This window comes from Magnolia sinica, chromosome 2 (genome assembly GCF_029962835.1).
Source record: "Magnolia sinica isolate HGM2019 chromosome 2, MsV1, whole genome shotgun sequence".
Taxonomy (NCBI): Eukaryota; Viridiplantae; Streptophyta; class Magnoliopsida; order Magnoliales; family Magnoliaceae; genus Magnolia; species Magnolia sinica.
In genome coordinates this window covers 17,138,058-17,164,580 of record NC_080574.1, presented here as the reverse complement: position 1 = coordinate 17,164,580, position 26,523 = coordinate 17,138,058, and the positions used below count along the sequence as shown (strand labels likewise).

Sequence of the window (26,523 nt, the reverse complement as noted above, 5' to 3'; positions counted from 1 at the left end):
CTTCCACTCACCTTGTTGCGTGCGATGGGGCGACAATCTGGTTTGGAGTATAATAGACCCCGGTGATTCCCCAGAGAGGAACCGTACTGATACGTAGACTTATTGAGTAGGAATTGCATACTCATTTATTCATTCATTAACTATCCACTCGGACTAGTGGTGCACGTGTACCTTCGCATGACCATGATTTCAATTAGGTGCGCGACTAACCTGAGGTCAGGGGTTTACCACATTGTGTCCGACTATTTAAACCAGGTATGGGCCAGTCTGGATAAAAGTTTCTTGTGATGAACTCACAGCTTGCGATACTACGTACTATCATCCCGACCTCACACTCTAGTTTGGTCATTTCATTCGCACCGCATATTGCACATTCCGGTATACATGGATTCATCCGGATTTATATATTGTATTGTATCCTCGGTATCTGATATTTGACTTATTACGTTCTTGCATCGTATAGCCTTGGTATGACTGATTGTATTCATGGACTTGTCAGTATTTCTGCTTACTCTCATATCGTATGATTCATGAATTTGCCAGTATTTCTGATATTTTATGATTTATGGCATTGTACTGTATACTTGACACTTATCTTGTGCACACACTTTCACCACCCTCTAAGCTTTCTACAAGCTTATGCACGATAGATGTGTGCAGGTGGCATTAGGTTGCAGTAGCGTAGAGCTTGGAGCATGTAAATAACTTATGGAGCTTTGATTTTGATATATGTATTTCTCTTTCGACATCGTATTCAAATGTTTATATTAGTAGATATGTGATGATGATGTTGCCTTTGTGATTTGGGTATACTTGTGGTTATGCTTATTACGAGTTAAATGTACATTGAAAAATCCTCCTTGTAGGATCACAGGATCGGAATATGGTGTATGCACTCTAGGAGCTGAGAACGGGGTACTACGGAGGCTGTCGGCACCGGATTCGATGATCGAAAATTTCGTGAGCTCGGTTTTCGAGTTTGGGGCATGACAACATGTGTGAGAGATCACAACGCCTTTTGCCATTTCGATTGAGCAAATATCTGTAAGAAGATTTGCTAGAGTTTTTACATTACTGTAATTCTTCCTTTTATAGAGTTGTTTTTTGGCATGACATGACTTTTGCATTGAATACATACAGAGAAGCCTACTTTGATAAGATACTTTTGTAGAAAGTTACATTTAATATAACTCTAGCATTTAGCGCTCACAGACGTGTATGTCTTTAGCTCATTTTGAACTTTATTTACACGGCTTCCACGTGATACCTCTTAAGCCGCTTAATCTGACAGTGATCATGGGATGCAAACAGTGCCCCCACGTATCTTTATATTTGGAGAATATGAAGAGATGTTAAATGATTTTTAATAGCTATTCATCCAATCAACTGTTGAGATGGCGTTTCAGTCGTTAAATCATACTTTCTGACTGTTAAATTGGGCATTTTGATCGAATTGATTGTGAAATCGAGCATTTTGGCCATTTTGATTGAATCAACCGTGAAGTTGGTCGTTTCGGCCGCCAATTTGGTAATTTCAGTTGAATTAGCTATTAAGTTAGTCGTCTCCGTCATCATTGGTTGTTTAAGAATATTATTGTCAGTGTTATAATTGTGAAAACTTTCTTCTATCTAGCAATGTCAAAGATTTTTCATGCATTTGTTGTGATTTGCTTGGAGCGATGCATCGGTTTGTTGTATAGATCTTGTAATAGCATCATTCGTATAACACATACTTAGGTGGCGCATCCTTTGACAGGTTGTCTTCGTGAGAAATTGACTTTTGATGCAGATGATGTGACTATGGTGGTTCATCGCCTAACTTGTTTGGAGCACTACATCGGTCAGGTACATAAACCTTTTGAGATTATCGTTCACATAATACATGTCTTGGCATAATATCGTTTGACGCATCTTTTTCACGAGGAATTTGTTTTCATCCTTTCCCCCTATGTGTGTCTATGAACTCGGCTTATCTATTATATTCGGTTGTTTATCTGAAAGTCTCTTTTTAGATGTTGATTGACTCTTTGTTGTCTTTGATCGATCTGATTTTTGTAGATTGGCTACGATAAAAATTTTGTCAATTGAATGTATAATAACCTTATGTGTATGAGATTTGAGAGCTATCATTTACACCTATTATAATTGTAATACGAGCGATGAACTTTGAGCCACTATATTCACAATCGGTGGGCCTGAGGCATTGGAAGTTGCCATTAAGTGAATCGACTCCTATATACTTTTATGGTATTGTTGACGACACGGGAAGTTGACCCCAAGGTGCTTGACTCGAGCATCGTAATTGTACGGTGTGTTGATCAACGCTCGCGTGGAGTTGCCCCCCAAGCATATGAATGTTTCGAGAGTTTTCATCCGGCTGACTATTTCTTATCGCAGCCACCCGAGTTGGTGGAGGACGACTTTGTGGTTTCATGCCAAAACTTATTGGAAGATCAACTAATCTCTCTACCTCTAAGTCCGTTGGGGGCTTGTTAGTAGACTAACAATTCGTCGATAACAAAAGCCATTCGAAAAAGGTTTTCCATCAAACATGCAATTTTTTCTACTTTAACCCTATTGTTTTCTACAATCTGCCATAAGTTTCCCCACATGCCAAGAAGGTGGCTTACGACCTCACTTAGTGTGATAGTCGACAGTGAAGAAGATCCCGCATCCACATGCAGCAGCTTTTTCACGGCTTCACGAGGATAACTAACATTAGATTTTGGTCTTCCAATCATATTACTTTATTGAAAAACGCTAAAGACAGTACGCCGTAGTGCCACAGGTGTGCACGAATTTATTATTACTCAATCAAACATAGGGCTACACGTGTTAAAAAACAGCCCATATTCGATCGAACATATGTGATTATGATAGTGCGGGTGTGCCATAGCCGTAATCAACTCGAGTTCGATTGAGCACTTAAGACCCCATGTGCCAAATTGGTCATAGAATTGGACCTACGAAGGTTGTCATGATTGTCCAATCAACAATGTTATAGTGATTTAGAATGGGATGGTTAGTCATTTTCATTGGATTCTTTTTATCCTGAGTTAGGGACTTTTCTTTCACTGGTGATCGCGTAGCTTGGGGTTCTCAATAACATAATAATAAACTATAAGAATTAACAAAAAAAAAAAAAAACTAAAAGATGATTATCGATTTGATTGATTTATAATCAAGATTAGTACAATCAGCAAGAAGAAAAAATAAGGAGGGAATAAATAAATATATAAAAACTTGCGACCGTCTGCGTGGATAATCAAGGTTGATAGTTAGCATGATGTGATTGGAGTGTGATCTTCTAAGTAATGACTCGACTGATCGAAAATCCAATGACGATGAGTCATATATATTGACATTACTTCTAAGTATATTACAACAATGGTGTTTAACTACAATGATTTGAGTTATGCCATACTCCGAACGTTTTGCATCAAGGCTGGACACAAGTGAATGAATCTAAAGTTAAAATTAAGATAAACAATATTGTGATGTGCAGAGAGATTGTGTTTAGTGTGACCATGAAACTCTTCGACGAGTGCTCCTTATACAAACCGATAATGGTGATGATCATATGTAAGCTTTTGTATAAAAATATAGATAATCAATCATATAAATCTTTTTAATTATCCACATAAGCGCAGTCAATTATATCATGCTAAGCGTGCGAGAGATAATAATGTCTTTTGACATCCTAATCGAGCTATTAATTATTAATAGGAAGTTTTTGTCAATACCATGCTCAACTATTTCCTTTTGCACATTTTTTTTTTACAATACTAGCATTTAATGGCTACAGATATATTTATTTTGATGAGACTCTTCAAAGAGAGTTTTTGTTATTATTATTATATATATATATATTTATTTATAAAACTCTAGAGTTTAATGCTCCAATGCACACCATTAATTCCCCATTTAACTTTTATCTACGTCACATGTGACATAGCTACCATCTGGTATCTTTTGAACCATTTCATCCCGCTGCTATTAGTCTATTGTAAACACTTGCTGTCAATTCTAAAGCCCACTAAACATACGACCTTTATTCAAGAGCACCCGGTGCACTAGTTCTTTACCTTAAAAATGCTCTAATATACTCGGGTTCAAAGTGTCTCCGATTCAAAGTGCCTCGGACCATCACGTAAGTTCTGCACTCTTTTATGGCATGTTTGATTTCAAGGTGAAATGGTAAATACCGTGTAAAAAAATAAATATTTTTTCCCTGTGCATTTATATCATACTTGATTTGACTGCTCACTTTTTGACACAAAAATCAAGAATATTGCAAAATATCTGTGGGTTTCACTGTGATGCATTTTGCTTATCCACACCATTCATCCATTATTCCAATTGAATTTATAGTATGAGTAAAAAAATGAGGCATATTCAAAACTCAAGTGGACCACGTCATACGAAAAAGGAAATTGAATATTGACAGTTAAAAATTTTGTGGGGCCACTGTTTCTTTTGGCGTGGGCCACTTGAGTATTGGATCTACTTTATTTTTTGTCTCATGCTTTAAAATATTGTAATAAAATAGATGGACTGAATGAATATATTATATACATTATCATGCGATTTAAAAATTAAAATTATCTCTTTTGAACCAATTTCAAAAACATGAATTCCTATAAATTTTTAAACACGTGAAGTGAAATAGGAAGAGTTACACCGTGTATCTACCATCTCTTTGAAAAAACAAACAGGCCCTTAATGTCTCTTCAATGATACATGCTAGGGTAATTGTATCACAACCCACGTTGCTTAATTGGCTGAACCAAACTACATAAAACAAATGAAAAATTTACACTGTGATTACAATAATAACTTTTTGACCACCCTTCATTTTACTTTGAACATTCATTTGAAGGTCAGGATTGATCGCTTCATCAACGTTTTTCAGATGTAGACTCCACCCGTAATAAAACCGGCAATTTGATCGTCTGGATGGCCGTACATCAGCGGCAAGAAGTACAAGCCACCATAGTTTTTCATAAAGGGTGCAAAACTCACACAGGAGTCGAACGTGACTAAAAACTCGGAAGTTAATGATACTCTAGCAGCACAGGACAGTTGATACGCAGGCACTCAAAAATCCTCGACAGCACATATATTAACTAAAATAAACTGACTAAATGGTGAACCCAGAGTTTATAAGACACCCCAGAATTATATTAACTGAAGATCCGTAACCTCTGATTCGTGGACTCTTGCTTATGAAAATTGAATTGTTAGCCATTTTGCATCTTCAATTGTCAAATAAATCTCCACCAATCCGTTAGCCACATGATAAAATAATCCTATTTTTAGGTTCATGTTACATCTAGACACTATCCCATTATTTGGACGGTTTACCTGAATTATTTATATGCCATGTATATGAATTTTAAGTGCAAGCGTAGCATCCATGAAGCTCTATCAGAGTATCAAACATTTTCTCATAAGAATAAATCACCCGAGGCGTATTCTACGTGGCGCCTTGTTAAGCAGCGAGTGAGGCGCTATAATCCGCGTAGACTATCTAATGTACGCGGACTACCAAAACCGAACTCCTTTCATTTCTGTTCGGTAACGCGCAGAAAATCCCGTTCTGCCTGCAGGAAAACGCGAAAATACGATTACAGAGCCCTCTCTCTCTCTCTCTCTCACCGGATCGAAAAAAGAAAAAAAAAACAAAAGAAAAACTCAAAACCAAACATCAAACGCTCCAAAATACAAACCCTAACTCCCACAACCCTTTCCAAGTTCCAGTTCCTTCTCGCTCCCTCTCGCCCTCTCTCCCATGCAAAACCGTACTCCAGCCCTAGGGTTAGGGTTTCCCTCAGATCCTCCCATGGAGGGCCCAGATTTGTCGAGGCAATGAGCCCCACCCCGTGCCCTCATCCTAAGATGATGGGTAGAGGCGCGGACGGCGGATGCGGCACCCAAGAGAAGCCCTGCTCTATAAATAGGCATCCTCCTCGAACTCCCACTCTTCACAACCAAACCTCCGAGCCCATCGCAACCGTTGATGCCTTCTCTCAGGCTCAGAAAGCTCTTTCCGAGCGATCTCCCTTCGACGCATCCGAAGAATCGCTGTCCAGGGTTCCGACACTCCCTGTTGGGTTATCCGACTTCCTGTCGAGGCCGAGCGGTGATAGTCGTCGGCGCAAGCACAAGAAATCGCATTCGGTTCCCGGAGCGCAGGGCGGCAGAAGTAATGTCTGGACTGAGACGGAGGACTACTTTCGGCCAGTCACGTTGGTGGATATCGAGAGGTTAGTGTTGAAGTCGGCGGTTGGGTCCGTTTCGGATTCTTGCTTTTCGATTCCGTCGCTTCTGCAGCACATTGCTTTCGAACAGAATGCGGTTTCTGCGGGTTCAGAGAGCTGTGAGAATACAGTTCAAATTGGCAGTTTGGAGCTGATGACTGTAATTGAAGAGTCGAGGAATGAGGTGCATGAAATGGAGATCGATGGTGTAGTAGATACAGTTGCATCGCCGCCAAAAGAACCTGAGAATGATAATTCGTCTTTGTTACCGTTGTCATCATCGTCGTCAGATTTACATTGGCTGTTGGGGTCGAAACACAAGGTCCTTCTGACATCAGAGCGACCTTCCAAAAAACGGAAGCTTTTGGGAGAAGATGCAGGTTTAGAAAAGCTAGTTGCAGTGCATCCTTTGCAAGGAGGGGATTTAGCTCTTTGCCATGTCTGTTGCTTGGGCGACAATGGGGACCAGTCAAACCGTTTTATACTTTGCAGGTCTTGTAATGTTACTGTGCATCAGAACTGCTACGGCATTCGAGATTTTCCGATGGGGGGATGGTTGTGTTCTTGGTGTAAGCAACACGATTTTCTTGAAACAGGCTCGGCTCGGAAACCTGTGGAGTTGCTATCTTGGCCTTGCTTGCTTTGTCCAAAAGAAGGTGGAGCTTTGAAACCCATCGGTGGGGATGTGGTTCGAAGCGGGAATGGTGGCAGTGTGAAGTTTGCACATTTGTTTTGTAGTCTGTGGATGCCAGAGGTATATGTGGAGAACACGGAGACGATGGAGCCGATTGTGAATATTGGAGCAATAACAGACACAAGGAGAAAATTAGTTTGTTATCTGTGCAAGGTGAAGTACGGCGTATGCATCCGGTGCAGTCATGGTATGCTTTGTTATTTCTTGGTTTTCTACATGTTTTGAAACACTGGGGAAGGAAAGCCAGTGTCTCCATATGCTCTATGACAGATTGCCTTTAACAATGTGCGTCATTTGTTGAGTGCAAGTTCATGATCATAACCCTTTCCTGACTATTTAGGGTCGGGTTTACAAATCATTTTTTTTGCCAATCAAAGTAACTGTCTGCTATCCTTGGTAAATTAACAAGCCCTGATATCCCTGGTCACCACCACAAACCAAGTACTTTTAGATCTCTTTCTCTCTCTATCTGATTCTGTTTTCAGGCTCTTCAACCCTAAATCAATTTTCCTGTATTTACCTGAGCTGTCTTCAGTCTTTCCTGCACATGTCTGAACCATCTCAATGTGCTCTACATCATGCTATCTCTTATTGGGACTACTTGTAAGCTGTTTGGATGTTGTCATTCTTAGCCTTCCTTGGCTTCCCACACATCCATCTCAACATCTTCATCCCCACAACACTCAATCTCTGCAAATGCTGCTTTTCAACTGTGCAGCACTCTGCCTCATATATCATAGCTGGTAGTGTATATGCAAATTACGTGATCAAATATGCTCAAACAACGAAAAGTTGAAAGCATATTTGTTTGTTTTTTTATTTATTTACCATGAGTTTTAAGAATGGAATCCTTAAAAAGAATAAGAAGAAAGAATGGAGCCATTTTTATTTATTTATTGGCATTTTAAGAATTGAGGTTAATTGTACTTTGTCAAAAATGGCATGTTGAGTTAGGAAGCTGTTTGAGATTTAACATGCAGCTCGTGTTTATTAAAGTTTTGTATCCTTTTCTTAAGAATCTGGAATATCAATCACAAAGAAGTTTTGTTAGATGATAGGATTGAATGAGTCATTGACTCAACATTGGATACTTCAATGAAATGTAAGTCTGCCATGGGAATTGCCCTTGGTTCAGTTTGGGACTTCCCAGTCTTATGCTGGATTTGTGCTCTTTTCTGGAGGTTCCTTCTCTCTTCCTTTTCTTCATTTCCTTCTTTGTTCTTTCTTTCTTTCTTTTCTCTCAGTTGTCATGGAGATTTTATTAACAAACAACAATGAAAAAAACAGACACGGATCTTTTGCCCAAAAAAGGGAGATGAGCGGGCCAAAAATCCTAGTGAGCCTCTTGTCCCTACCTCGAATATGAAGTCATTGGCATTCAAGAGGATCCCCAAAAAAGAAAAAGCCCTCAAGAAGCAACATAAGAAGCTTCTGCCCTGTTTAGGTGATGCCATCAAGAATCACCCCTTTTGACTCCCACATGATATCCTCATATGGGCACTCCCTAAATTCTGGCCTAGGGAATATACATACTTGATTCAACTGAGCTGCTTTGGTTTCTGAATCTGTAACATCCTCCAAATAATAATACTCAACTAGAATGGCCTGTATTCCACCTCATTAATTAGCTCATGGAGAGATTCATTAAGAATCTGGCTGATCCCAAACAAGCCAAATAAATACCCCCTAGAATCTCTACCCTCATCATGATGGAGAAACAATACCTTGGGGCAACAAACCCTCCAGTGGTTCCTTCCATGGAGTGGTAGTTCAACCTTCAGTGACACTTATATCCAAGGCCTTGGGGCCTGATGGCTTTCCTGTTGCTTTCTTCTTGTGTCCCTTGGAACTAGATGAATTATTTTGCTGCCAGAAATCAGCCAAGCCATCAAGGATTGTTTTCTTCTTTTCATCACTTTCGATTTATAGTCAAGGAATGTCGTTGTGCTTATGGAACTTCAGCATATAAACCTTCTAGTGGGGTTTATAGTTTTCTGGCTGAAACACTATATGCATCGGAAAGGTTATGGGGTGGTCAGAGGCCCTCATCTGGAGTGACTTTGTGAGTGCGTTTGAGGTCATAATTATATAGAATGAATTGGATTGATAAAGGGGGGAAATAATGAAAAAAAGAAGTTTATGACTTGGTGCCACTTTATCAATTGGGTTCGTGTGAAAAGGGTCTTTGAGATTAAGTGGTGGAAGTGGGTCTAGAAGTGCATTTTGGGCATTTGATAATGAATGGACGTCAACCGGATTTACTTCAAAATCACCTTGATCAACACCAGGGCATTCACTGCCTCTTTTAATTTTCACCCTTGCGGCAAAGGCCATGAGTTCTCATCTCAGATGTTTGTTGAGGAATTTATTTTTTATTGGATAAATTTTAGTATTATGAGTGGAACTGAATCCCACCTTCAGTATGTCGATGATGAAATGCTTTTTATTTTTTATTTTTTTATTTTTTAAGGGTAACAAAGAATTTATTGAACAATAGCCAAAGCTGGCGCCAAAATACAAATAAAGCAAGAAATTTAATTTACGATCATTTAATAAAATGTTCATTTTTGTTTTTATTTTATTTTTACTTTTTACCGAGGCTATGCTATTTTGCTGAGGCCATTCTAGAGCAGGAAGAACTTTGAATACACTCTTCATACCAATTATGTTTTTTAAATATTTAATTTCAGTAAAGCTTTTCTTTTTATTGATAAAAGAACTGTTCAAAGGGGATTAATAAACAAAACTAACATGAATGGGGATCCTATTTAGGATATTGTTGTGATCATTAGTTGTAGTATGGGACTTTAAAGTATTTAGCTCTTTTGGAAGAGATTGCTATGGTTGACAAACTTTGATCGATTGAAATTGATTCCTTGTCGTGGAGTGGCATACTTTGGCCATCGAGGGTGTCAGGCTCTCAAAATTTGGCGTGAAACCATCTAACCACCGTTCTCTATCTTCCTATATCAAATTCACCAAGGGTATGAGGCTTTCAAATTGTACCACTATTTTGTATTCCTCTCTACGATGTGTCGATGTCCTACACCTATCCCACCTGGGTTCTTGAAGAGCTAGATACTTGCTGGTAGAATTACTATCATTAAAACAACTCTGCCTAGCATGTTATATTCTATGTCAATGTATGAATTTGTGACCTCCACTATGCTGGAAGGAATTCGATAGAATTATGGAGCGGAACTTGCCTAAAAAAGAGTCAACTAGGATAAATGTGATATTGTGTGCTGGCCTAGGATAGGTGGTGGATTGGGCCTAAAAAGTTGTGATATTTCGTAGTAGTCCTCATGGGTAAATGGTAGTAGAGTATCTTGAGTGTGAATGAATCCTTTTGAGTTTAAGATCCTTGTGTTATAGTGGTTATGGAGGCGCTTAGGAAGATGCTTTATAGAAGGGGAGGAGACTAGTTTAATCAATGGATTCAAAGTAGCAATTGTGGGGATTTTGATTTGTCATCTCCAATATGTAGATGATACCTGATACACATGGTTGTGGGTGATCTCCAACGAGGTTTGGGCGAATGGTCTTCACCATAGGTTTGCTCCCTATAGGTGAGGGTTCGATTCCCCTCCTTGGCTTTACCCGATACATGTGGTTGTGGGTGATTGCGTGTATCCGCAAAGAATAGTCTCACTTCAAAAAAAGAGGTGGGGACACCCTGTGTCTTTAAAAAAATAAAAATAAAAATGCAGACGATACCCTATTGTTTTGTGATGCGGATGCGGTCTCGGTTGATAATCTTTGGAAAATCATTGTCTGCTTTGAAGCGATTTTGGAGCTAAGCATTAATGTCGCCAGTAGTGAAAATGCTCAGAGTTAATGTGTCATAGCTGATTACTATTTTTAGCTATAAAAAGGGGGCTTTCCTTCATCATATTTAGGATTGCCTTATGCATCGGGAAGCCGACATGACACTTGTGTGGTGAGGTTATTGAGAGGAAGTCATTAGGTTGGCAGTGTCACTATTTGTCTTTGGGAGGTTGCTTAACTCTTATTAAAGCTGCCTTTCTAATATGCCAATGTAATTTATGTCAATATTTAAAGACTTCTTGTGGAAATGGGCCGGAGGAAAAAAAGGAAGTTTCATCTCCTTAGGTAGGAAGATGTGAGCAAATCGATAAATGAAGGTGAAGCTGGCGTAGAAGATTTGGGAACCATGAACATGGCGCTCCTTGGGAAGTGGCTTTGGAGATTTGGAACTGAAGAGGGAAGGCTATGGAGGGAGCGTATCGTAAGTAAAGACGCCTGTGTGATGAAGAGTTTATCTCTACCATTTTTCTAGTAATGCAAGGGTATTTTCATACCGGGCTCGAGTGGGGTATCCTCTGTGAAGCGGGGGCACACTCGAGGCGGGTGGCCCGTGTGAGGCGAGACCCATGTGAAGTGGAGCCCACTAGGAGGGTTTGGCCGAGGGCTTGACCTGGGCTATAAGATAAAAGGATTGATTTGCCACGCTTTATCAGTTCGAGCTTTTAGAGCAAGTGGTTGGTTGTCCTGCGTCAAAAGTAGTATCAAAGCAGGAGGTCTCGTGTTCGAGACTCCTCATTGGGGGTAATTAATGTAGGAGCATTTTCACACCGGGCTCGAGTGAGGTGGGCCGTGTGAAGCGAGGGCACACTTGGGGTGGGTGCGGCCCACGGAGGAGGTCTCGTGTTCAAGACTCCTCACCAGGGGTGATTAATGCGCATTTCACACCGGGCTCGAGTGGGGTGGCCCGTGGGATGCGGGGACACACTCGGGGTGGGCGGCCCATATGATTTGGGGCCCACGAAGGGGGTTCGGCCGAGGTCCTAAAAACTCATAAGATATAGGGTCTGGGCTATGAGATAAATGGATTAATTCTCCATACTCTAACAGTTCGAGCTTTTAGAGCAAGTGGTTAATTGTCCTGCATCAAATTACCTCCTGCTCTGATACCAATTTGATGTAGGATAATTAACCACTTGCTCTAAAAGCTCGAACTGTTAGAGTATGATGAATTAATCCCTTTATCTCATAGCCCAGGCCCCACATTGCATGGGTTAGGACTTCGGCCGAACCCCCTTTGTGGGCCCCAAATCACATGGGCCGCCCACCCCGAGTGTGTCCCCGCATCCCACGGGCTACCCCACTCGAGCCTGGTGTGAAATGCGCATTAATCACCCCCGGTGAGGAGTCTCGAACACGAGACCTCCTTCGTGGGCCGCACCCACCCCGAGTGTGCCCCTGCATCCCACAAGCGACCCCACTCAAGCCCGGTGTGAAAAAGCCCCTGCATTAATTATTATTATTATTTTTTTTGGGGGGGGGGGGGTGAAGAGTATCTCTACCATTTTTCTAGTAATGCAAGGGTATTTTCATACCGGGCTCGAGTGGGGTATCCTCTGTGAAGCGGGGGCACACTCGAGGTGGGTGGCCCGTGTGAGGCGAGACCCATGTGAAGTGGAGCCCACTAGGAGGGTTTGGCCGAGGGCTTGACCTGGGCTATAAGATAAAAGAATTGATTTGCCACGCTTTATCAGTTCGAGCTTTTAGAGCAAGTGGTTGGTTGTCCTGCGTCAAAAGTAGTATCAAAGCAGGAGGTCTCGTGTTCGAGACTCCTCATTGGGGGTAATTAATGACGACCTAACCCATGGGATGTGGGGTCTCGTGTTCAAGACTTCTCAAGGGGCTTGATTAATGTAGGGGCATTTTTGTCTCGGCTGACGACCTAACCCATGGGATGTGGGGTCTAGGCTACGAGATAAAGGGATTGATTCACCATGCTCTATCAGTTTGAGCTTTTAGAGCAAGTGGTTAGTTGTCTTGCGTCATCCAGTCTTTGGAAAGCGGTAGTGTTACTAGAGCATTTGTTTCATAAACGGTTTTCCTTTTCCCTTGGTGTTGGAAATCACATTCTTTTTTGGCTGGATGTGTGGTTTAGAGACCAGGCGCTCCAAGAAGTCTTTCCTAGAGTGGCCTGCCATGCATTGCATAGGTACATCTCTATCGACTGTTGTTAGTCCATTTGCGGTGGTTCTATGGTGTGGTCTCCCTCTCACCATAGAGATTTGACGGATGAGGAGATTGCGGAGCTGGCTAGTTTGTTGGATTGTCTAAAGAATGTGGTTCCCATGGCTCAAGGAGAGGATTCGATGGTGTGGCATGTGTATAGTTTGGGCCTTTTTTATTTGCTTCTTCTATAGTATGATGCATGGGGCTTGTGTAAGTCCTACGATTTACGATATCCAATTTTAGTCGAATCTTAAGCAAAACGATTTGAATCCCAACCTTGAATCCCTTTTTATATGAATCCTATGACACTACGATTTGAATCCTACGATTTACGATTCAAATCCCGATTTATGATTCAAAGTACACGTGTTCTCTTTTATTTTAAGCTTCACTTGTCTTTCATTTTAGGTTTTTAAATTGGTGGGGGCTTTAAGAATTGTTTAGAAAAGGTAAATTATTTTATTTGTTCTTTGTAAGATAGATAGATAGATAGATAGATATATATATATATTCCCTTTAACGTTAAATCATGTAGCTTTTTTTTTTTTTCTTACTTAATTGTTCGAGACACCAAATTGATGTATGACTTGCTTGTAATGTTTTTATGGATGGTTACGATCATGCCGACTTATATGTATTATGGAATGATGTTTCAAAATCAAAATATCTTTTTCCATTGGTCTATAGTATCAAAAGCCAGTTTTCCACCATGATTCTACATTCAAGAAAGGTAACAAGAGCATAAATTATTAAAGGACCCTTGTATATTTTTAAGGGAAATTTCTTAAAAGACAGAAGAAGAAGAAGAAGAAGAAGAAGGAATGAGAATCCTTTAACACTATTATGACATGGTATTACTTGGTGCACATTGATGGCAAAAGGAAGATGGATGAGTTTAAAAAAATTGAAAAATTATATTTTTCATATATTTTTATATTGTAATTTTTAAGAAAATTATAAAAAAATCTTACGATTCACGATATGATTCAACCCCTACTATGATTTGCGATATGATAACGATTTTGACAACATTGTGTGAGACACCTCATATTTCTTCCTTTTCGTTCCACACGTGGTATTATGGAGTGCTAATTATCAACAATTTGCAAAGGATATCCCTTGACCTTTCCAACATTTGTTTGATGGGTATGGGAGATGTGGAGTCGATTGATCACTTGTTCATTCACGGCCCTTTTTCTCGAAAGGCATGGGAGCACTTTGTTGATGTTTTTCATATCACTTGGGTGATGCTGACTTTTGTTGAGGACCTCCTGTGGGCCTGGCATGGGGGTGGCATGGGGAAAGTTGGGAGAGCAATGTGAAGACTTCTTGTTATGGTGATCCTTTGGTTTCTTTGAGGGATCGAAATAGCCGCAACTTTCGCATTAGGAGCTCTTCAGTGGAAGAGGTTATTGTAAATTTAGTGCAGTGTTTTGGGTTAAACATCTTATGTAAATGCAGTTAAATATGCCAATCTTTGCTTTATTATTGAGTTGTAGAGTCGGATTGTATTCTTTTGCACCCTTTGGTGTGCTCTTTTATAAAATTCAGTTCCCCTTCCTTACTTTCGAGTGTGAAAATGATGGGTTTGCCACATGGAATAGTTGGAAAATAGTTTTGATTGTCATACATCATTTCTATATTTCTGCAGATTTGTGCTGAATGCCAACCCAATAATTGTCATCAGTCTTGTCCTAGCTATTTTGGGTAGGATTTATGAGTCTTGTTTTGCTGATCATCCCAATCTAATGTCATTTCATCAGTAAGTGAACATGCGCTCGTATCCCTTTGCTCCACCTCGATCCAATTTCTTTAAGGTGTTTCTCGTCCTCCTATGCCCTTGAACTCTAAACTAGGGACCTCTTTGGTTTTTGTAGCACGCAGCTGTTAATCTGGGGTCGGCTTTGTGAATCCCGTTTCACCAAGCATACGTGTCTAAAGGTTTTTTCTCCTCTCTTGGTGGTTTATTTCATGTTCCCATCGATGCCATTGTTGATTTTCTCTGTTTTATAGAACACATGATGTCCACAGATGGGCAAAGATTGCGCAAAATCCTATCCTTTTTGCAGTTGTATGGGAGTCACTGAGTCAACTCTAGATTACTCTCAATTTTTATTTTTTCTTAATGGAGGAACAGGGTTTGTGGAATAACTCCGGAGTTACTGGAAAGAGCTTGTTTTCAGCCACCATCGATTAAATACTTTTGCGCTTGTCAATGGATTGACATATGCATATACTCTAGGAGTTAAATGGCTTAACATAGATTGAGAAATACATGATGTGCTCCTCCCAGAGGGCCTTTAACCACAGTGTAGTTGTATTTAATAGTAGTGACATGTGCAACGGGTCACTCTCTCATTGATGATAATGAGGTGAGGGGGGGAATGCTACAAAAGCTGTCAGGTTGAACCTTAAGAGCATGAGCTCACACCAATTAGATTTAAAAGCAACAATGTTATTGAATTTCATAGATTCACTCTAAGCTTCTGTTGAGTCAAAATGGATCTATTTGGGAATAAGTACAATAAAAGACGCCCCGGGTGTTAAGACAGGGGGACCCATTGTTGCCTTCTTCTTTGTGGCAATCATGGAAGGCTTCAACAAGATGATGGAAATGGGGGTTGCAAGAAATATCATTGAAGGGTTAACGGTAGATAAGGGAGAGCTATGTGCATCTCATCTCTAGTTTGCCGATGACACTATTCTATTTTGTGAGGCGGATCCTGTTCAAGTGGACAATTTAAGGAAGATAATCTATTGTTTGGTCTTGGGGCTAGAGGTGAATTCGGACAGATGTGAAATGCTTGACTTTACCTTGCGCAGAGGTTTTCGGTTGCAATGTGAGAACTTTCCCCTCTTGTTACTTGGGTCTCCCTTTGTGCATTGGTAAGCCTGCTACACACTTTTGGGACAAGGTTATCGAGAGAGTTGAGAGAAAGCTATCGTCCTGGAAACATTACCACTTATCTTTGGGGGTAAGATTGACTCTTATTAAAGCATTTCTCTCTAGCCTCCTAGTCTACTTTCTTTGTTAAATGCGTGGAGGCAATTTTGAAGAGATTGGATCGCCATAGAAGGGACTTCGTATGGTAGGGAGTTGAGGAAAAGCATTAGTTTCACTCGATGACATGAGAGGAGGTTTGTAAACCTTTCAGGGAAGTGGGAGCGAGAATTAATAAACTGGATGCCATGAACTACGCCTTACTAGGCAAGTGGATTAGGAGGTTTGGGGTGGAGGAGGGAAGTCTTTGGAAGGAAGTTACTCTAAGGAAGGGGTTGGTGGACAAAGTACTTGTCTTTATATAAAGCTTGGTGTTTGTGGAAAGATATTGCTAGATTTGGAAGGGAATTTAAAGAAGCTTCTGGGATTGCTCCAGGAGATGGGAAGAATATCAAATATTGGGAGGATGTTTGGTTGGGGGAGCGAAGGCTTTCATGAGGACTTTCCACATCTAGCAAGTATCGCAATGGACAGTGAAATTACGGCTGATCTCTATTACTCTCTTTCGGGTAGTGAGACAGTGTGGGCCCCTCCATGCTGTAGGGGCCTGTTGGAGGAGAGGAAGATGGGCTCATATCTCTGCTAACGTGTCTTGCAAGGATTAGCCTTTCTCCTTTGGTGAAGGATTCAAAGATTTGGCTCTTGGATAAGACTGGACTCCTTTACATCCGTTCCTTTTGTAGGTTTCTTGTGGGGGGATAACTCCAACAAAGTTTTAACACATACCTCTTTTCTTTGGTATTGTTGAGCTCCTCCCAAGGTTGTTACTTTGGCCTGGTTGGTGGGTTGGAACAAGGTGCTCACCATCGACACCTTCTGGAGAAGAGGAATGCCTGTTACCAACATCTGTTCCCTTTGCATGCGGAATGAGGAGTTGGTTGATCATCTATTCATTCATCGTTCCTTTGCGAGGAAGTTGTGGGAAAACTCCTTTTGTTAGTTGCCTTTTGGCTGTAATTCGTTCCGCTTTTCGCCCCTTTCTCAATAAAATCATAACCATTTTTAAAAAAGAAAGAAAGATGAATCTAGGTCCTTAACCAGTCTGCCACTATTGTAGAACCCTTTGATGAAGAGCATGGCATCTTTCTTGACTTCAATGTAGAAAGAGCTAAAGAAAGCGATGGGGAATCTTTTTGGCCCCAACACCTTATCTGACCCAAGGTGCTCCACTGTCGCCCACACTTCCTCTTCTTCAATTGGAGTTTCCAGCACATTTACCTTTTCATCACGGACTTGATTGAATTCCAAATTATCCTGATTCGGTCTATACCAATTTCTTTAGCAAACTTCCAGAACTTTTGGGTTTGATGTACCTTCAAACCCTAAAATTCAAATTACATATTGACCCTGTATTGATTTGATTCATCTGCCGTGCATCTGAGCCCATTGATACATGGACTAAACACATTTACAAACATTGGGTCACAAAAGAAAAAGATGTGGTTGAGTCGGTTGCAACTTCGCAGAAAATAGAATGGAGTCCATCAATACATCTTTTCCAACCACCGCTCACTGCCAGCTAGAACTTCCTGGTTTGATGTACCTTCAAACCCAACATGGTCACCCTCAAAATTGCACCTTACCCAATTATTGTGCATTACCCACAGAGGGTAACTTGCCAATTGCTAAGGTGCAGAATCTGCAATGCCAAATGAGCTTGCTAATCACACGCCTACTGAAAATTGGACCACAAATGAAAAAGGCATACTTGAGTAGGTTGCTGAAAATAGCATGGAGCCCACTTACATTGTTATGAATCACTACTTGCGTCCAACATGGTCCCCACCACGCTACACCTTTGCCTGCCTATTGAGCATACTAGCAAAGGGAACTTGCAGAAAGTGAAGATCTAAAGCATGCTTGTGAGGAAGGTGTGGGACTTCCTCCTATCGACTCTTAATATTTCTTGGGTCATGCCGATGTCCATCCCCTCCCTTTTGGCTTCTTGGCACGAAGGTGGTGCTGGGAGGGAAAGTAAGGTGGCTTGGCAGTTAGCAGTGATGGCTTGCCTTTAGGCCATTTGGGGAGAAAGAAATAGATTCTGCTTTGGAAACAAGATGGAATTGGAAGGCATGACCAGTCACAGGGTTCTGTCTTGGGTGTTTGAGTGGGCCTCTTGAATCAAGGATTTGGACGCTTGCATCCTCTATGCCCTTTAGGGTTGTAATTTTTTGTTTTTATTTTTGTTTTTTGCTTTGTATTCTCTTCTGCCTTTTGTGCAGCTCTTCAATAAAGTTGTTGCATGTCAAAAAAAAGAAAAGAAAAAAGCATGCCTGTTGAATGAACCTGCAAGTACAGTTTGCCATTAAACAAACTATAACTGGTAATGAGCCATACACAGTTTCCTAGTATGAATTCATTCGTACTTACGCACGGAGGGCTCAATATTGGAGACAATCATAGGTTTTTGGCAGTACCATTGATAATCAAGCAAAGTACTTTGTCTTACACAATAAACTTAACTACATACATCCAACAATGTCAGAAAAGAAAATACAGAAGTAGATATGCAAATTGCATGCAAGAATTTATTTGATTTCTGTCAAGCTTGGTGCTTTGGTGCTAAGAAAAATTCTCCGATAGTAAATAATATGAGAAATAAAGAGAGTAAATGATTTTTTGAAAGTTCAAATTTATAATGATTTGTCATTTAACTTAAATGGTTTATGCAGTCCATATATATATATTGATATATATGATCTTCCTAAGCACTACCATGAAAGCAAGGACAGAAATAGGATTTACTTCTCAATGATTCTCTCAACAGTTCAATAGCAGGGTTAACTAACAAGGATCCAATCCTGATATGATTGAGCCTTTTGCCTCAACATTATCCAAGTATAGATTTGATTTGGTCCGACCCCCTCATCTGAGTCTTGGTCAGATTAGAGCTTGTGATCAAGAAATAACCAAGATTTTAAAGACACAAGGTGTAGTTCAGGCGCTGGAGTGAGGCACAAGTCTTGACGTATGCTGTGGGAAGATATCAAATCCAAGCGGTTAGATCATAACTTGAAGTCCGCCCAATTGATATATTCCAACTTGTCATGTGCACGATATCTGTGCGCACGCGAGGGTGCATCCATGTGGGTGTGTATGTGTTCGGTGCGCTTGTGTGTGGATTGGTGTGCGTGGGTGTGCATGTGCATGTGTGTTTGATATGTTCCAACTTGTCATGTGAATGCAACTTCCAACCACGAGGATCACCTTGTGCAAAAATCAGTCTGATCCGCTCATTAGGTGGCCACACTTGTTTTATTGTTATTTATCACTGGCTATGTATTATTTTCTATTCCGTGGCCCACCTGATGCGTGGATCAAGCTGATTTTGGTACAAGGTGATCCTCATGGTGGAAAAAACTGAGGGATTTCTTGTGGAAAGGAGCGAAAGAGGATCATGGGTTTCATCTTCTGAATTGGGAAGAAGTGTGTAAGCCAAGGGATCAAGGGGGTGCGGGTTTTAGAAAGTCGGAGCATATAAATGGAGTGGCGTTAGGAAAGTGGGTTTGGAGGTTTGGGGTAGAAGTTCAATCTCTATGGAGAGAGGTGATCCGTAGGAGATATGGGGAGGATGATATGGGTTGGTGGATTAGGCATTCTTCGTTGTACAGAGCTTCTTCTCTCTGGAAGGCAATGGCGTCTTTTAAGCATAAAGTGTGGGAAAATATCGGATTTAGGTTAGGTAATGGTAAGAACATCAGATTTTGGGATAACATTTGACTCGAAGGGTGGTTGATGGATCTCGTTCCGAGGTCGGCGGGTATTTCTTATGGGGTGGATATCAGAGTGGAGAATTGTTTTGATTTCGTAGGTAAAGATATAGTTTGGGCCCCTCCTTGTAGAAGGAGTTTATCAGATGAGGAATCCACAGATTTCATCAGTTTGTTAGATAAGCTTGCCATGGTTTTGCCGATTATTTTGGAACCGGATTCGCTGGTTTGGTTGAAAGGCAAGTCTGGTGTTTTTTGGGTGAAATCCCTTTTTTTATCTATTAGCGGGGAGCCAGTTTTGGGGGAGTGTTGTCCGACGTCATTTGTTTGGAGGAAGATAGTGCTTATTGTGGATAATCTTCGAAGAAGGAATATGATTTTGCCGAACATTTGTCTCTTATGTCTTCAAGCCGAGGAAATGGTGGATCACTTCTTTATTCATTGCCCGTTTACGAGGGAGTTGTGGGATATCTTTTTCAAGTTGTTTGGAGTCGAATGGGTTTCGCGGGGATCTATGGATATGTTCCTTTTGAGTTGGCACGGTGGCGGCATAGGGAAGACTGGGAGGATAATGTGACATCTCTTTCTTTTGGCAGGTCTTTGGGCTCTTTGGCTCGAGAGGAATGATCATTGCTTTAGGAATTGTAAGAGGTAGGCTAAGGAAGTGTTTTTTTTAGAGCTAAGGGGTTGTTTGGCACCATGGATTCGGGGGGATTTCAAATCCCTTGGTTTTTTGGCACCATAAAGTAATTGGGGGTTTCAAATCCAGGGGGTTTCAAATTCCCTCAAAGAGGGGGTTTGAAATCCACGGTGAGAGTTTGGATTACATCTAAAATCCTTCCAAGAGTTGCGTGTGTAACATGTGTGTCACTAGACTATTAAACTATTGGGCACATGGCCCACTAATGATATCCAAAAACAACTAGATTATCAATTGCATCACTATAATTACTTTAATATGATGATCAGTGCTGTCCAAACATTCTCCATGTAAATCAACCGTCACGCGGACATGATCTTGTGCTTGTGGCCCATCCAAGACTTGGAATTTCATCATTTTTGGGCTAAGTATATATTTCAACGGGCTTATTACAACCATTGTGTCAAACATTACATACATTCACTAATTAGAGATATTAAAGTTAATTTAGTAACTAAATTCAAACCTCTGTAAATATAGCATGCATAGCTACTTTTGGATTAAAGTTGATTCCCAATCCAGGGTGCCAAACACAATAGGAGGATTTCAAATCCAGGGGTTCTGAATCCAGGGGGTTCCGAATCCACGCTCCCAAATGGGCCCTAAGTTTCTTGTGGTGGAATGGGCGCTTTCAGCTGCTGTCGTAGTCTCTCCGCAGGCTTGATGGGGGCTGTTTGTTGTTTGCTTTCTTTTTCTTGTTTTGTTTTTAGTGGCTTCGGCCCTTTTCAATAAAATTATCAATTCTCAAAAAGTAAAAATGGTGGGGCCAACTAATTAGACAGTTTGGATCTCTTACGAACATGTGAGGTTGGAAGTTCTGCTGGGTTGACGGCAACTTATGGTCCAACTGGTTGAGCTGGAGACCTCTCTGTATATAGGCATGCATGAACACACGCACACATATACTGGTTGGACGGCAACTTATGGTCCAACCGGTTGTGCTAGAGACCTCTCTCTCTCTATCTCTTTGTGTATGCGCGCGCACACACACACACTTGATAAAGTTCAATGGTGGAAAAGGATTTGTATAGCTGACCCCAGTTATGTGGAATCAGGCTTATGATCTAGGGCTCTTATAGAACTCCTATCCAATTAAAACTCTAAAATAACACTAAGCATCAACTAATAAAACACTATCTCATGACTGTAATGGGTATTCGTAGTTTAACCAGAATTCTTTTCCTGCGTTGCTGTTGCTAGCAGGCTTTTAATAAAATTTCCATCACTCTTCCAAAAAGAAAAAGAAAAAGAAAAGAAAAAGAAGAAGAAGCAACCACTGCAATTGTGGGTTCAACTGTTGTGTAAAGTTAATGCAGCAACCCAGTCATCCAATCACGACATTTCCTGCACATTCATTTCCAATTTTAGTAGATTGAATAAGTTTTGATTCTCATTGTACAGATAGAGTGTGAAGGCATAAATTTTACATCTACTGCCTCACGTTATACTTGATGTTACCTAATTCTGGATATCATATTGATGTGATTTTATCGATAATACTTGTTATGTTTCAGGAACATGCCGAACGTCTTTTCATCCTATATGTGCAAGACTGGCAAAACATAGAATGGAGATTTGGGGCAAGGTCGGATGTGATAACGTAAGCCTTTCTCTTCATTCTTTGCCTGTATGGATTTGTACATTGTGGGCACAAGGTCTGATAGGGTTTCATTTGACACTTAGGTTGAGTTACGGGCTTTTTGCTCAAAGCACTCTGTTTCTCAAGGTACTGGTGGTGCCCAGCAATTGGTACTTACATCTGCAACTGTCAATGGTGATTCTTCAGTGGCCAAGCTTTTCCCCACGACAGTGTCTGTGAACAGGCTCCCAAAAATAAAGCTTGGATGTAAGACTAGAGATGATGGCATGGTGAATGTAAAAACAACAGAACAGTGTAATGAAGTGAGTAAAAATGAGACTCCATCAGAACGAGATGCGCTGGCTATTAGGTCAAATGTTCGTCTTATGCCAGAAGCTGATAATGCACTCTTAATAAAAAATGTGGAAAGAGCTAGAGTTACTGAGAGGGAGAACGTTGCAGATATTAATCGGCCGGATTCTCTTAATCATGTTTCAGTTCTGAAAAAGGTGCGTGCTGATGATGCATCTTATTTATGCGCAAGGAGTATTAGGTATGCAACACATCTTTTATATCCAATATTTCTTTTGCTCTCAATATTTTTCTTGTGTTTTCTGTGCAGTTAATTGAGCAAGGAAAAGCTAATGCGAGTCATGTGGCATCAGAGATGGACATTTCCTCTGATTCGTTAGCATCTATACTTGCGGTAGGAGTAAATATACATTTGTTTGTTCTATATTTCTTGTGATTACCATCGTATTTATTTATTTATTTATTTTTTATCCAGGATGAGCATGCTTCTGTCTCTGCTGAATTGCAATTGAAAATAGTCAAGTGGCTCCGAAGTTCTGCTCATATGGCTACGTCAATGCAATGTCTGAAATTTAGAAATAATTCTGCAGTGCCAATTGGGGCTGAGGTAGCATTGAATGCTGGTCCAAATGCTGTTAAGGAAACAGGTCCTGATGGCTCAGTTACTGTTCCTGTGAAAACACTGCCACCAAGGAGAAGAATGAAAAATAACACTAGGAATTCCAAAGATAACAAAATGGTATGCATATCTGGGGAGACATTTGCGCAGCAAAATGGTAATGGAATACTAGTCGATGAGATTAGTGAAAATCCACTTGTTAGTGATGATATGAAAAAAGATCATACCGCTAATGGATCTGTCTTTCGTAATCAAGACCACTTCTACAAGGAGCCAGAGGTCATGGAAAAGGTAGCAGTATTTTATTTTTGCTTCATAGCCTTTTCTACGTATTTTGTTGAAGAAATTTGTGTAACCTTTTGTAATTCTTGGAACATTAAGTGGTCTTATTTCAACATTTTGTGTCCTGTGTATTTAGATTCACTTGTTTCTCTTTTCCAATGGGAGTTTTGTTTGCTCTCCTCACATTCATTCCTGTGTCAATTATTGGTTTCTTTCAAGGTGTCCCGTATCGGTATCGGTTGGCGTAACGGTGACCTCCAAAACCGATACGGATACGGGGGCGTAACGGTGATACGGGGGCGTAACGGCCCGTAACGGTGCAAATTTTTTTTTTTGTCAAAAAAATATGAAAAAATATGGATTAAATCCGAAATATTCTAAGCATTCCAAATATGCATTCATTTATAAATTGGAACATGTTTATGGTGGTGTAACGGTCCACTCTTTGGTGAGAAGTTGTATCGGACTATCTGATGAATTTATGAACCAGATAACCTGAATTTGACTACAAAATTCATATATTTAATTTTCTAACTATCTACTATCAATGATAGATATATTAGAATGAATGTAATATGAAAATATCTTACATTTAGGTGTTTGCAATTATTTTTGAGGGCCAAAATTCATGCGTAAATAGAAAAAAATATATAAAAAAATATAAAATGGCACCCCAAATATGTAAAATGCACATTAACATGTTCTACTATGATTAACACATCATATGACATCATTAAAACAGCAAAAGAATCATTAAAAAATGATTTTTCGAATTTTCAAAAAAAGGGCCGAAATAAATGCGTAAATAGAAAAAAATATAAAAAAAATATAAAATGGCACCCCAAATATGTAAATTGCACATTAACATGTTCTACTATGATTAACACATCATATGACATCATTAAAACAGCAAAAGAATCATTAAAAAATGATTTTTCGAATTTTCAAAAAAAGGGCCGAAATAAATGCGTAAATAGAAAAAAATATAAAAAAAATATAAAATGGCACCCCAAATCTGTAAAATACATATTAACATGTTCTACTATGATTAACACATCATATGGCATCATTAAAACAGCAAAAGAATCATTGAAAAATGATTTTTCGAATTTTCAAAAAAAGGGCCAAAATAAATGCGTAAATAGAAAAAAATATAAAAAATATAAAAAATGGCACCCCAAATCTGTAAAATGCACATTAACATGTTCTACTATGATTAACACATCATATGATGTCATTAAAACAGCAAAAGAATCATTAAAAAATGATTTTTCGAATTTTCAAAAAAAGGGCCAAAATAAATGCGTAAATAGAAAAAAATATTAAAAAAATATAAAATGGCACCCCAAATCTGTAAAATGCACATTAACATGTTCTACTATGATTAATACATCAAATGGCATGATTAAAACAGCAAAACAACCATTAAAATTTGATTTTTCGAATTTTAAAAAAAGGGGCCAAAATTCATGCGTAAATAGAAAAAAATATTAAAAAATTATTAAATGGCACCCCAAATCTGTAAAATGTACATTAACATGTTCTACTATGATTAACACATCATATGACATGATTAAAACAGCAAAACATATTAAAAAAAGTATAAATACCTATTTTTGACGAATTTCTGAAAAATGGCCCACCGAGCTTTGATTCAAAAAAATCTGTGATATAATGTGTTTTTATCTCAAATACCTAGCTAAGGTTGGTCGAAATTAGTAGTAGAAGGAGTGAAAAACAGTTTGGAAGCAAGAGGTTTTAAAAAAACAGCAAAAAATGAGCTAAAAATGAAAAAAAAAAAGTTACCGTTACGGCCGTTACACCCCGTAACGGGCCCGTATCGGCCGATACGGGTACAAAAAATCGTATCGGCCGATACGGCCCCGAAACGGGTAACGGTTCGCACCGTTACCGTTACGTATCGGCCGATACGGCCGATACGTAACCGATTCGGCACACCCTGGTTTCTTTGAGTATTTCGCAGCATATGATTAGGGTCTGGTAGTCGATGTATTACGGACCTCTAATTTGTAGAGAGCCTGTTTACTGTACTTGGCTGGCTTTTAGATGTTTGTATTGTGATTACTTCTTCGGCTGTGGCCCTTTAGTCAAGGTCCTTGCATGGATTTCTAGTATTTGTAGTGATGTCATTATTTCATTGATTTATCATTCTATCATATGACTACGTAACATGGTAGATGCTGTCTCGAAGGGTCCGTGGCTCAATGATAGAACTCGTTAATTCGACACTGAGTCTCCAGTTTGAGCTTCTTACCTACTAGAAAGAAAATTGTTGTCTCAAAGTCCATGATTTCACACTTCTTCTTGCCTTCATTAATTTGCACTGTTGATTTAACTTTCTGAATTAAGCTTTTGTTATTGGTTTCCCCCATATCTCATGTATTATGTTGGTTGGAATTACTCACTAGCCCAAGGATACATGTATACGTGATCAATAATAATCTCTCGCTTTATTTTTGAATTGTGAACCCTTGTTCCTTCTTGAATGCAACATTGATTGTTTTTGGCAGATTTCTGTAGAACCTTCAGGGCTTGCTGTGTCTGATTCTTCTCCTGTGGGGCAATTGCCTGGACATGAAGGTATGTTTTAAAGGACCTTTTGGCATGTAGTGTAATGTTTATGCTGTTCTTAATTATGCAAGCTCTTTATCAGGGCCAAGGTTCTTGATGTCTCTTAGTTTGAGGTCAATCCTTACTATATCGATGAACATGGTTTTGTCTGGCGAGAGATTTTTCTTTTGGTCAATTACTGAAGCCCGATGTTTCTGGGTAGAATTGATACAAGACCTTGAAGATGGATATAACAACAATGATATAGTTTTTCTAAACATAAATAATGGCTTAAAATGTGTTATGGAAGTTGTCATACAACCACTTGCTCTAAAAGCTTGAGCTGTTAGAGGATGGCATATTAATGTATGTCAAGGGACGTTAACACTCCTTCGCACGTGCTCGGTGGAACTCCACACGGGAACATACTGGGCAAGGGTGGACGGACACTCACTCACACCATAAATAATGGCCCCCTGTGGGAGAATATATTTCAAAGGCATATTTGCTATCAAGGGACTTTAACACTCCCCGCATATGCAGGATGGAACTCCATGCGGAACATACTGGGCAAGGGTGGAGGGACACTCACAACATAAATGGCCCCCCGTGGGAGAATATATTAGGGAGGCATATTTGCTGCTATTGGGATTCGAACACAAGACCTTCCGCTCTGATACCATGTCAAACAACCACTTGCTCTAAAAGCTCGAGTCGTTGGCATATCAATGTATATCAAGGGACTTTAACAGAAGTGTTCTGGTTAGGACTATCAATGGGCTGGGCTGGCATGATGGGCTTTCA

The 26,523-nt window shown here is 39.9% G+C and overlaps 1 protein-coding gene across 2 annotated transcripts in view; it reads left to right on the top strand.

Moving 5' to 3' along the window:
- Nucleotides 1-5,529: 5,529 nt before the first annotated feature.
- The window catches only part of LOC131236460 (uncharacterized), a 56,130-nt gene continuing 35,136 nt past the window's right edge, over nt 5,530-26,523 (top strand). The window contains exons 1-6 of one of the 2 annotated variants that reach the window (XM_058233644.1): nt 5,530-7,141; nt 21,871-21,956; nt 22,040-22,444; nt 22,558-22,641; nt 22,723-23,157; nt 25,680-25,749. In XM_058233644.1, coding sequence (XP_058089627.1) covers nt 5,869-7,141; nt 21,871-21,956; nt 22,040-22,444; nt 22,558-22,641; nt 22,723-23,157; nt 25,680-25,749 — 2,353 coding nt within the window. In that variant the 5' untranslated portion in view covers nt 5,530-5,868. The remainder of the gene's footprint in view (nt 7,142-21,870; nt 21,957-22,039; nt 22,445-22,557; nt 22,642-22,722; nt 23,158-25,679; nt 25,750-26,523) is intronic. The other variant, XM_058233643.1, reaches the window with a different exon arrangement.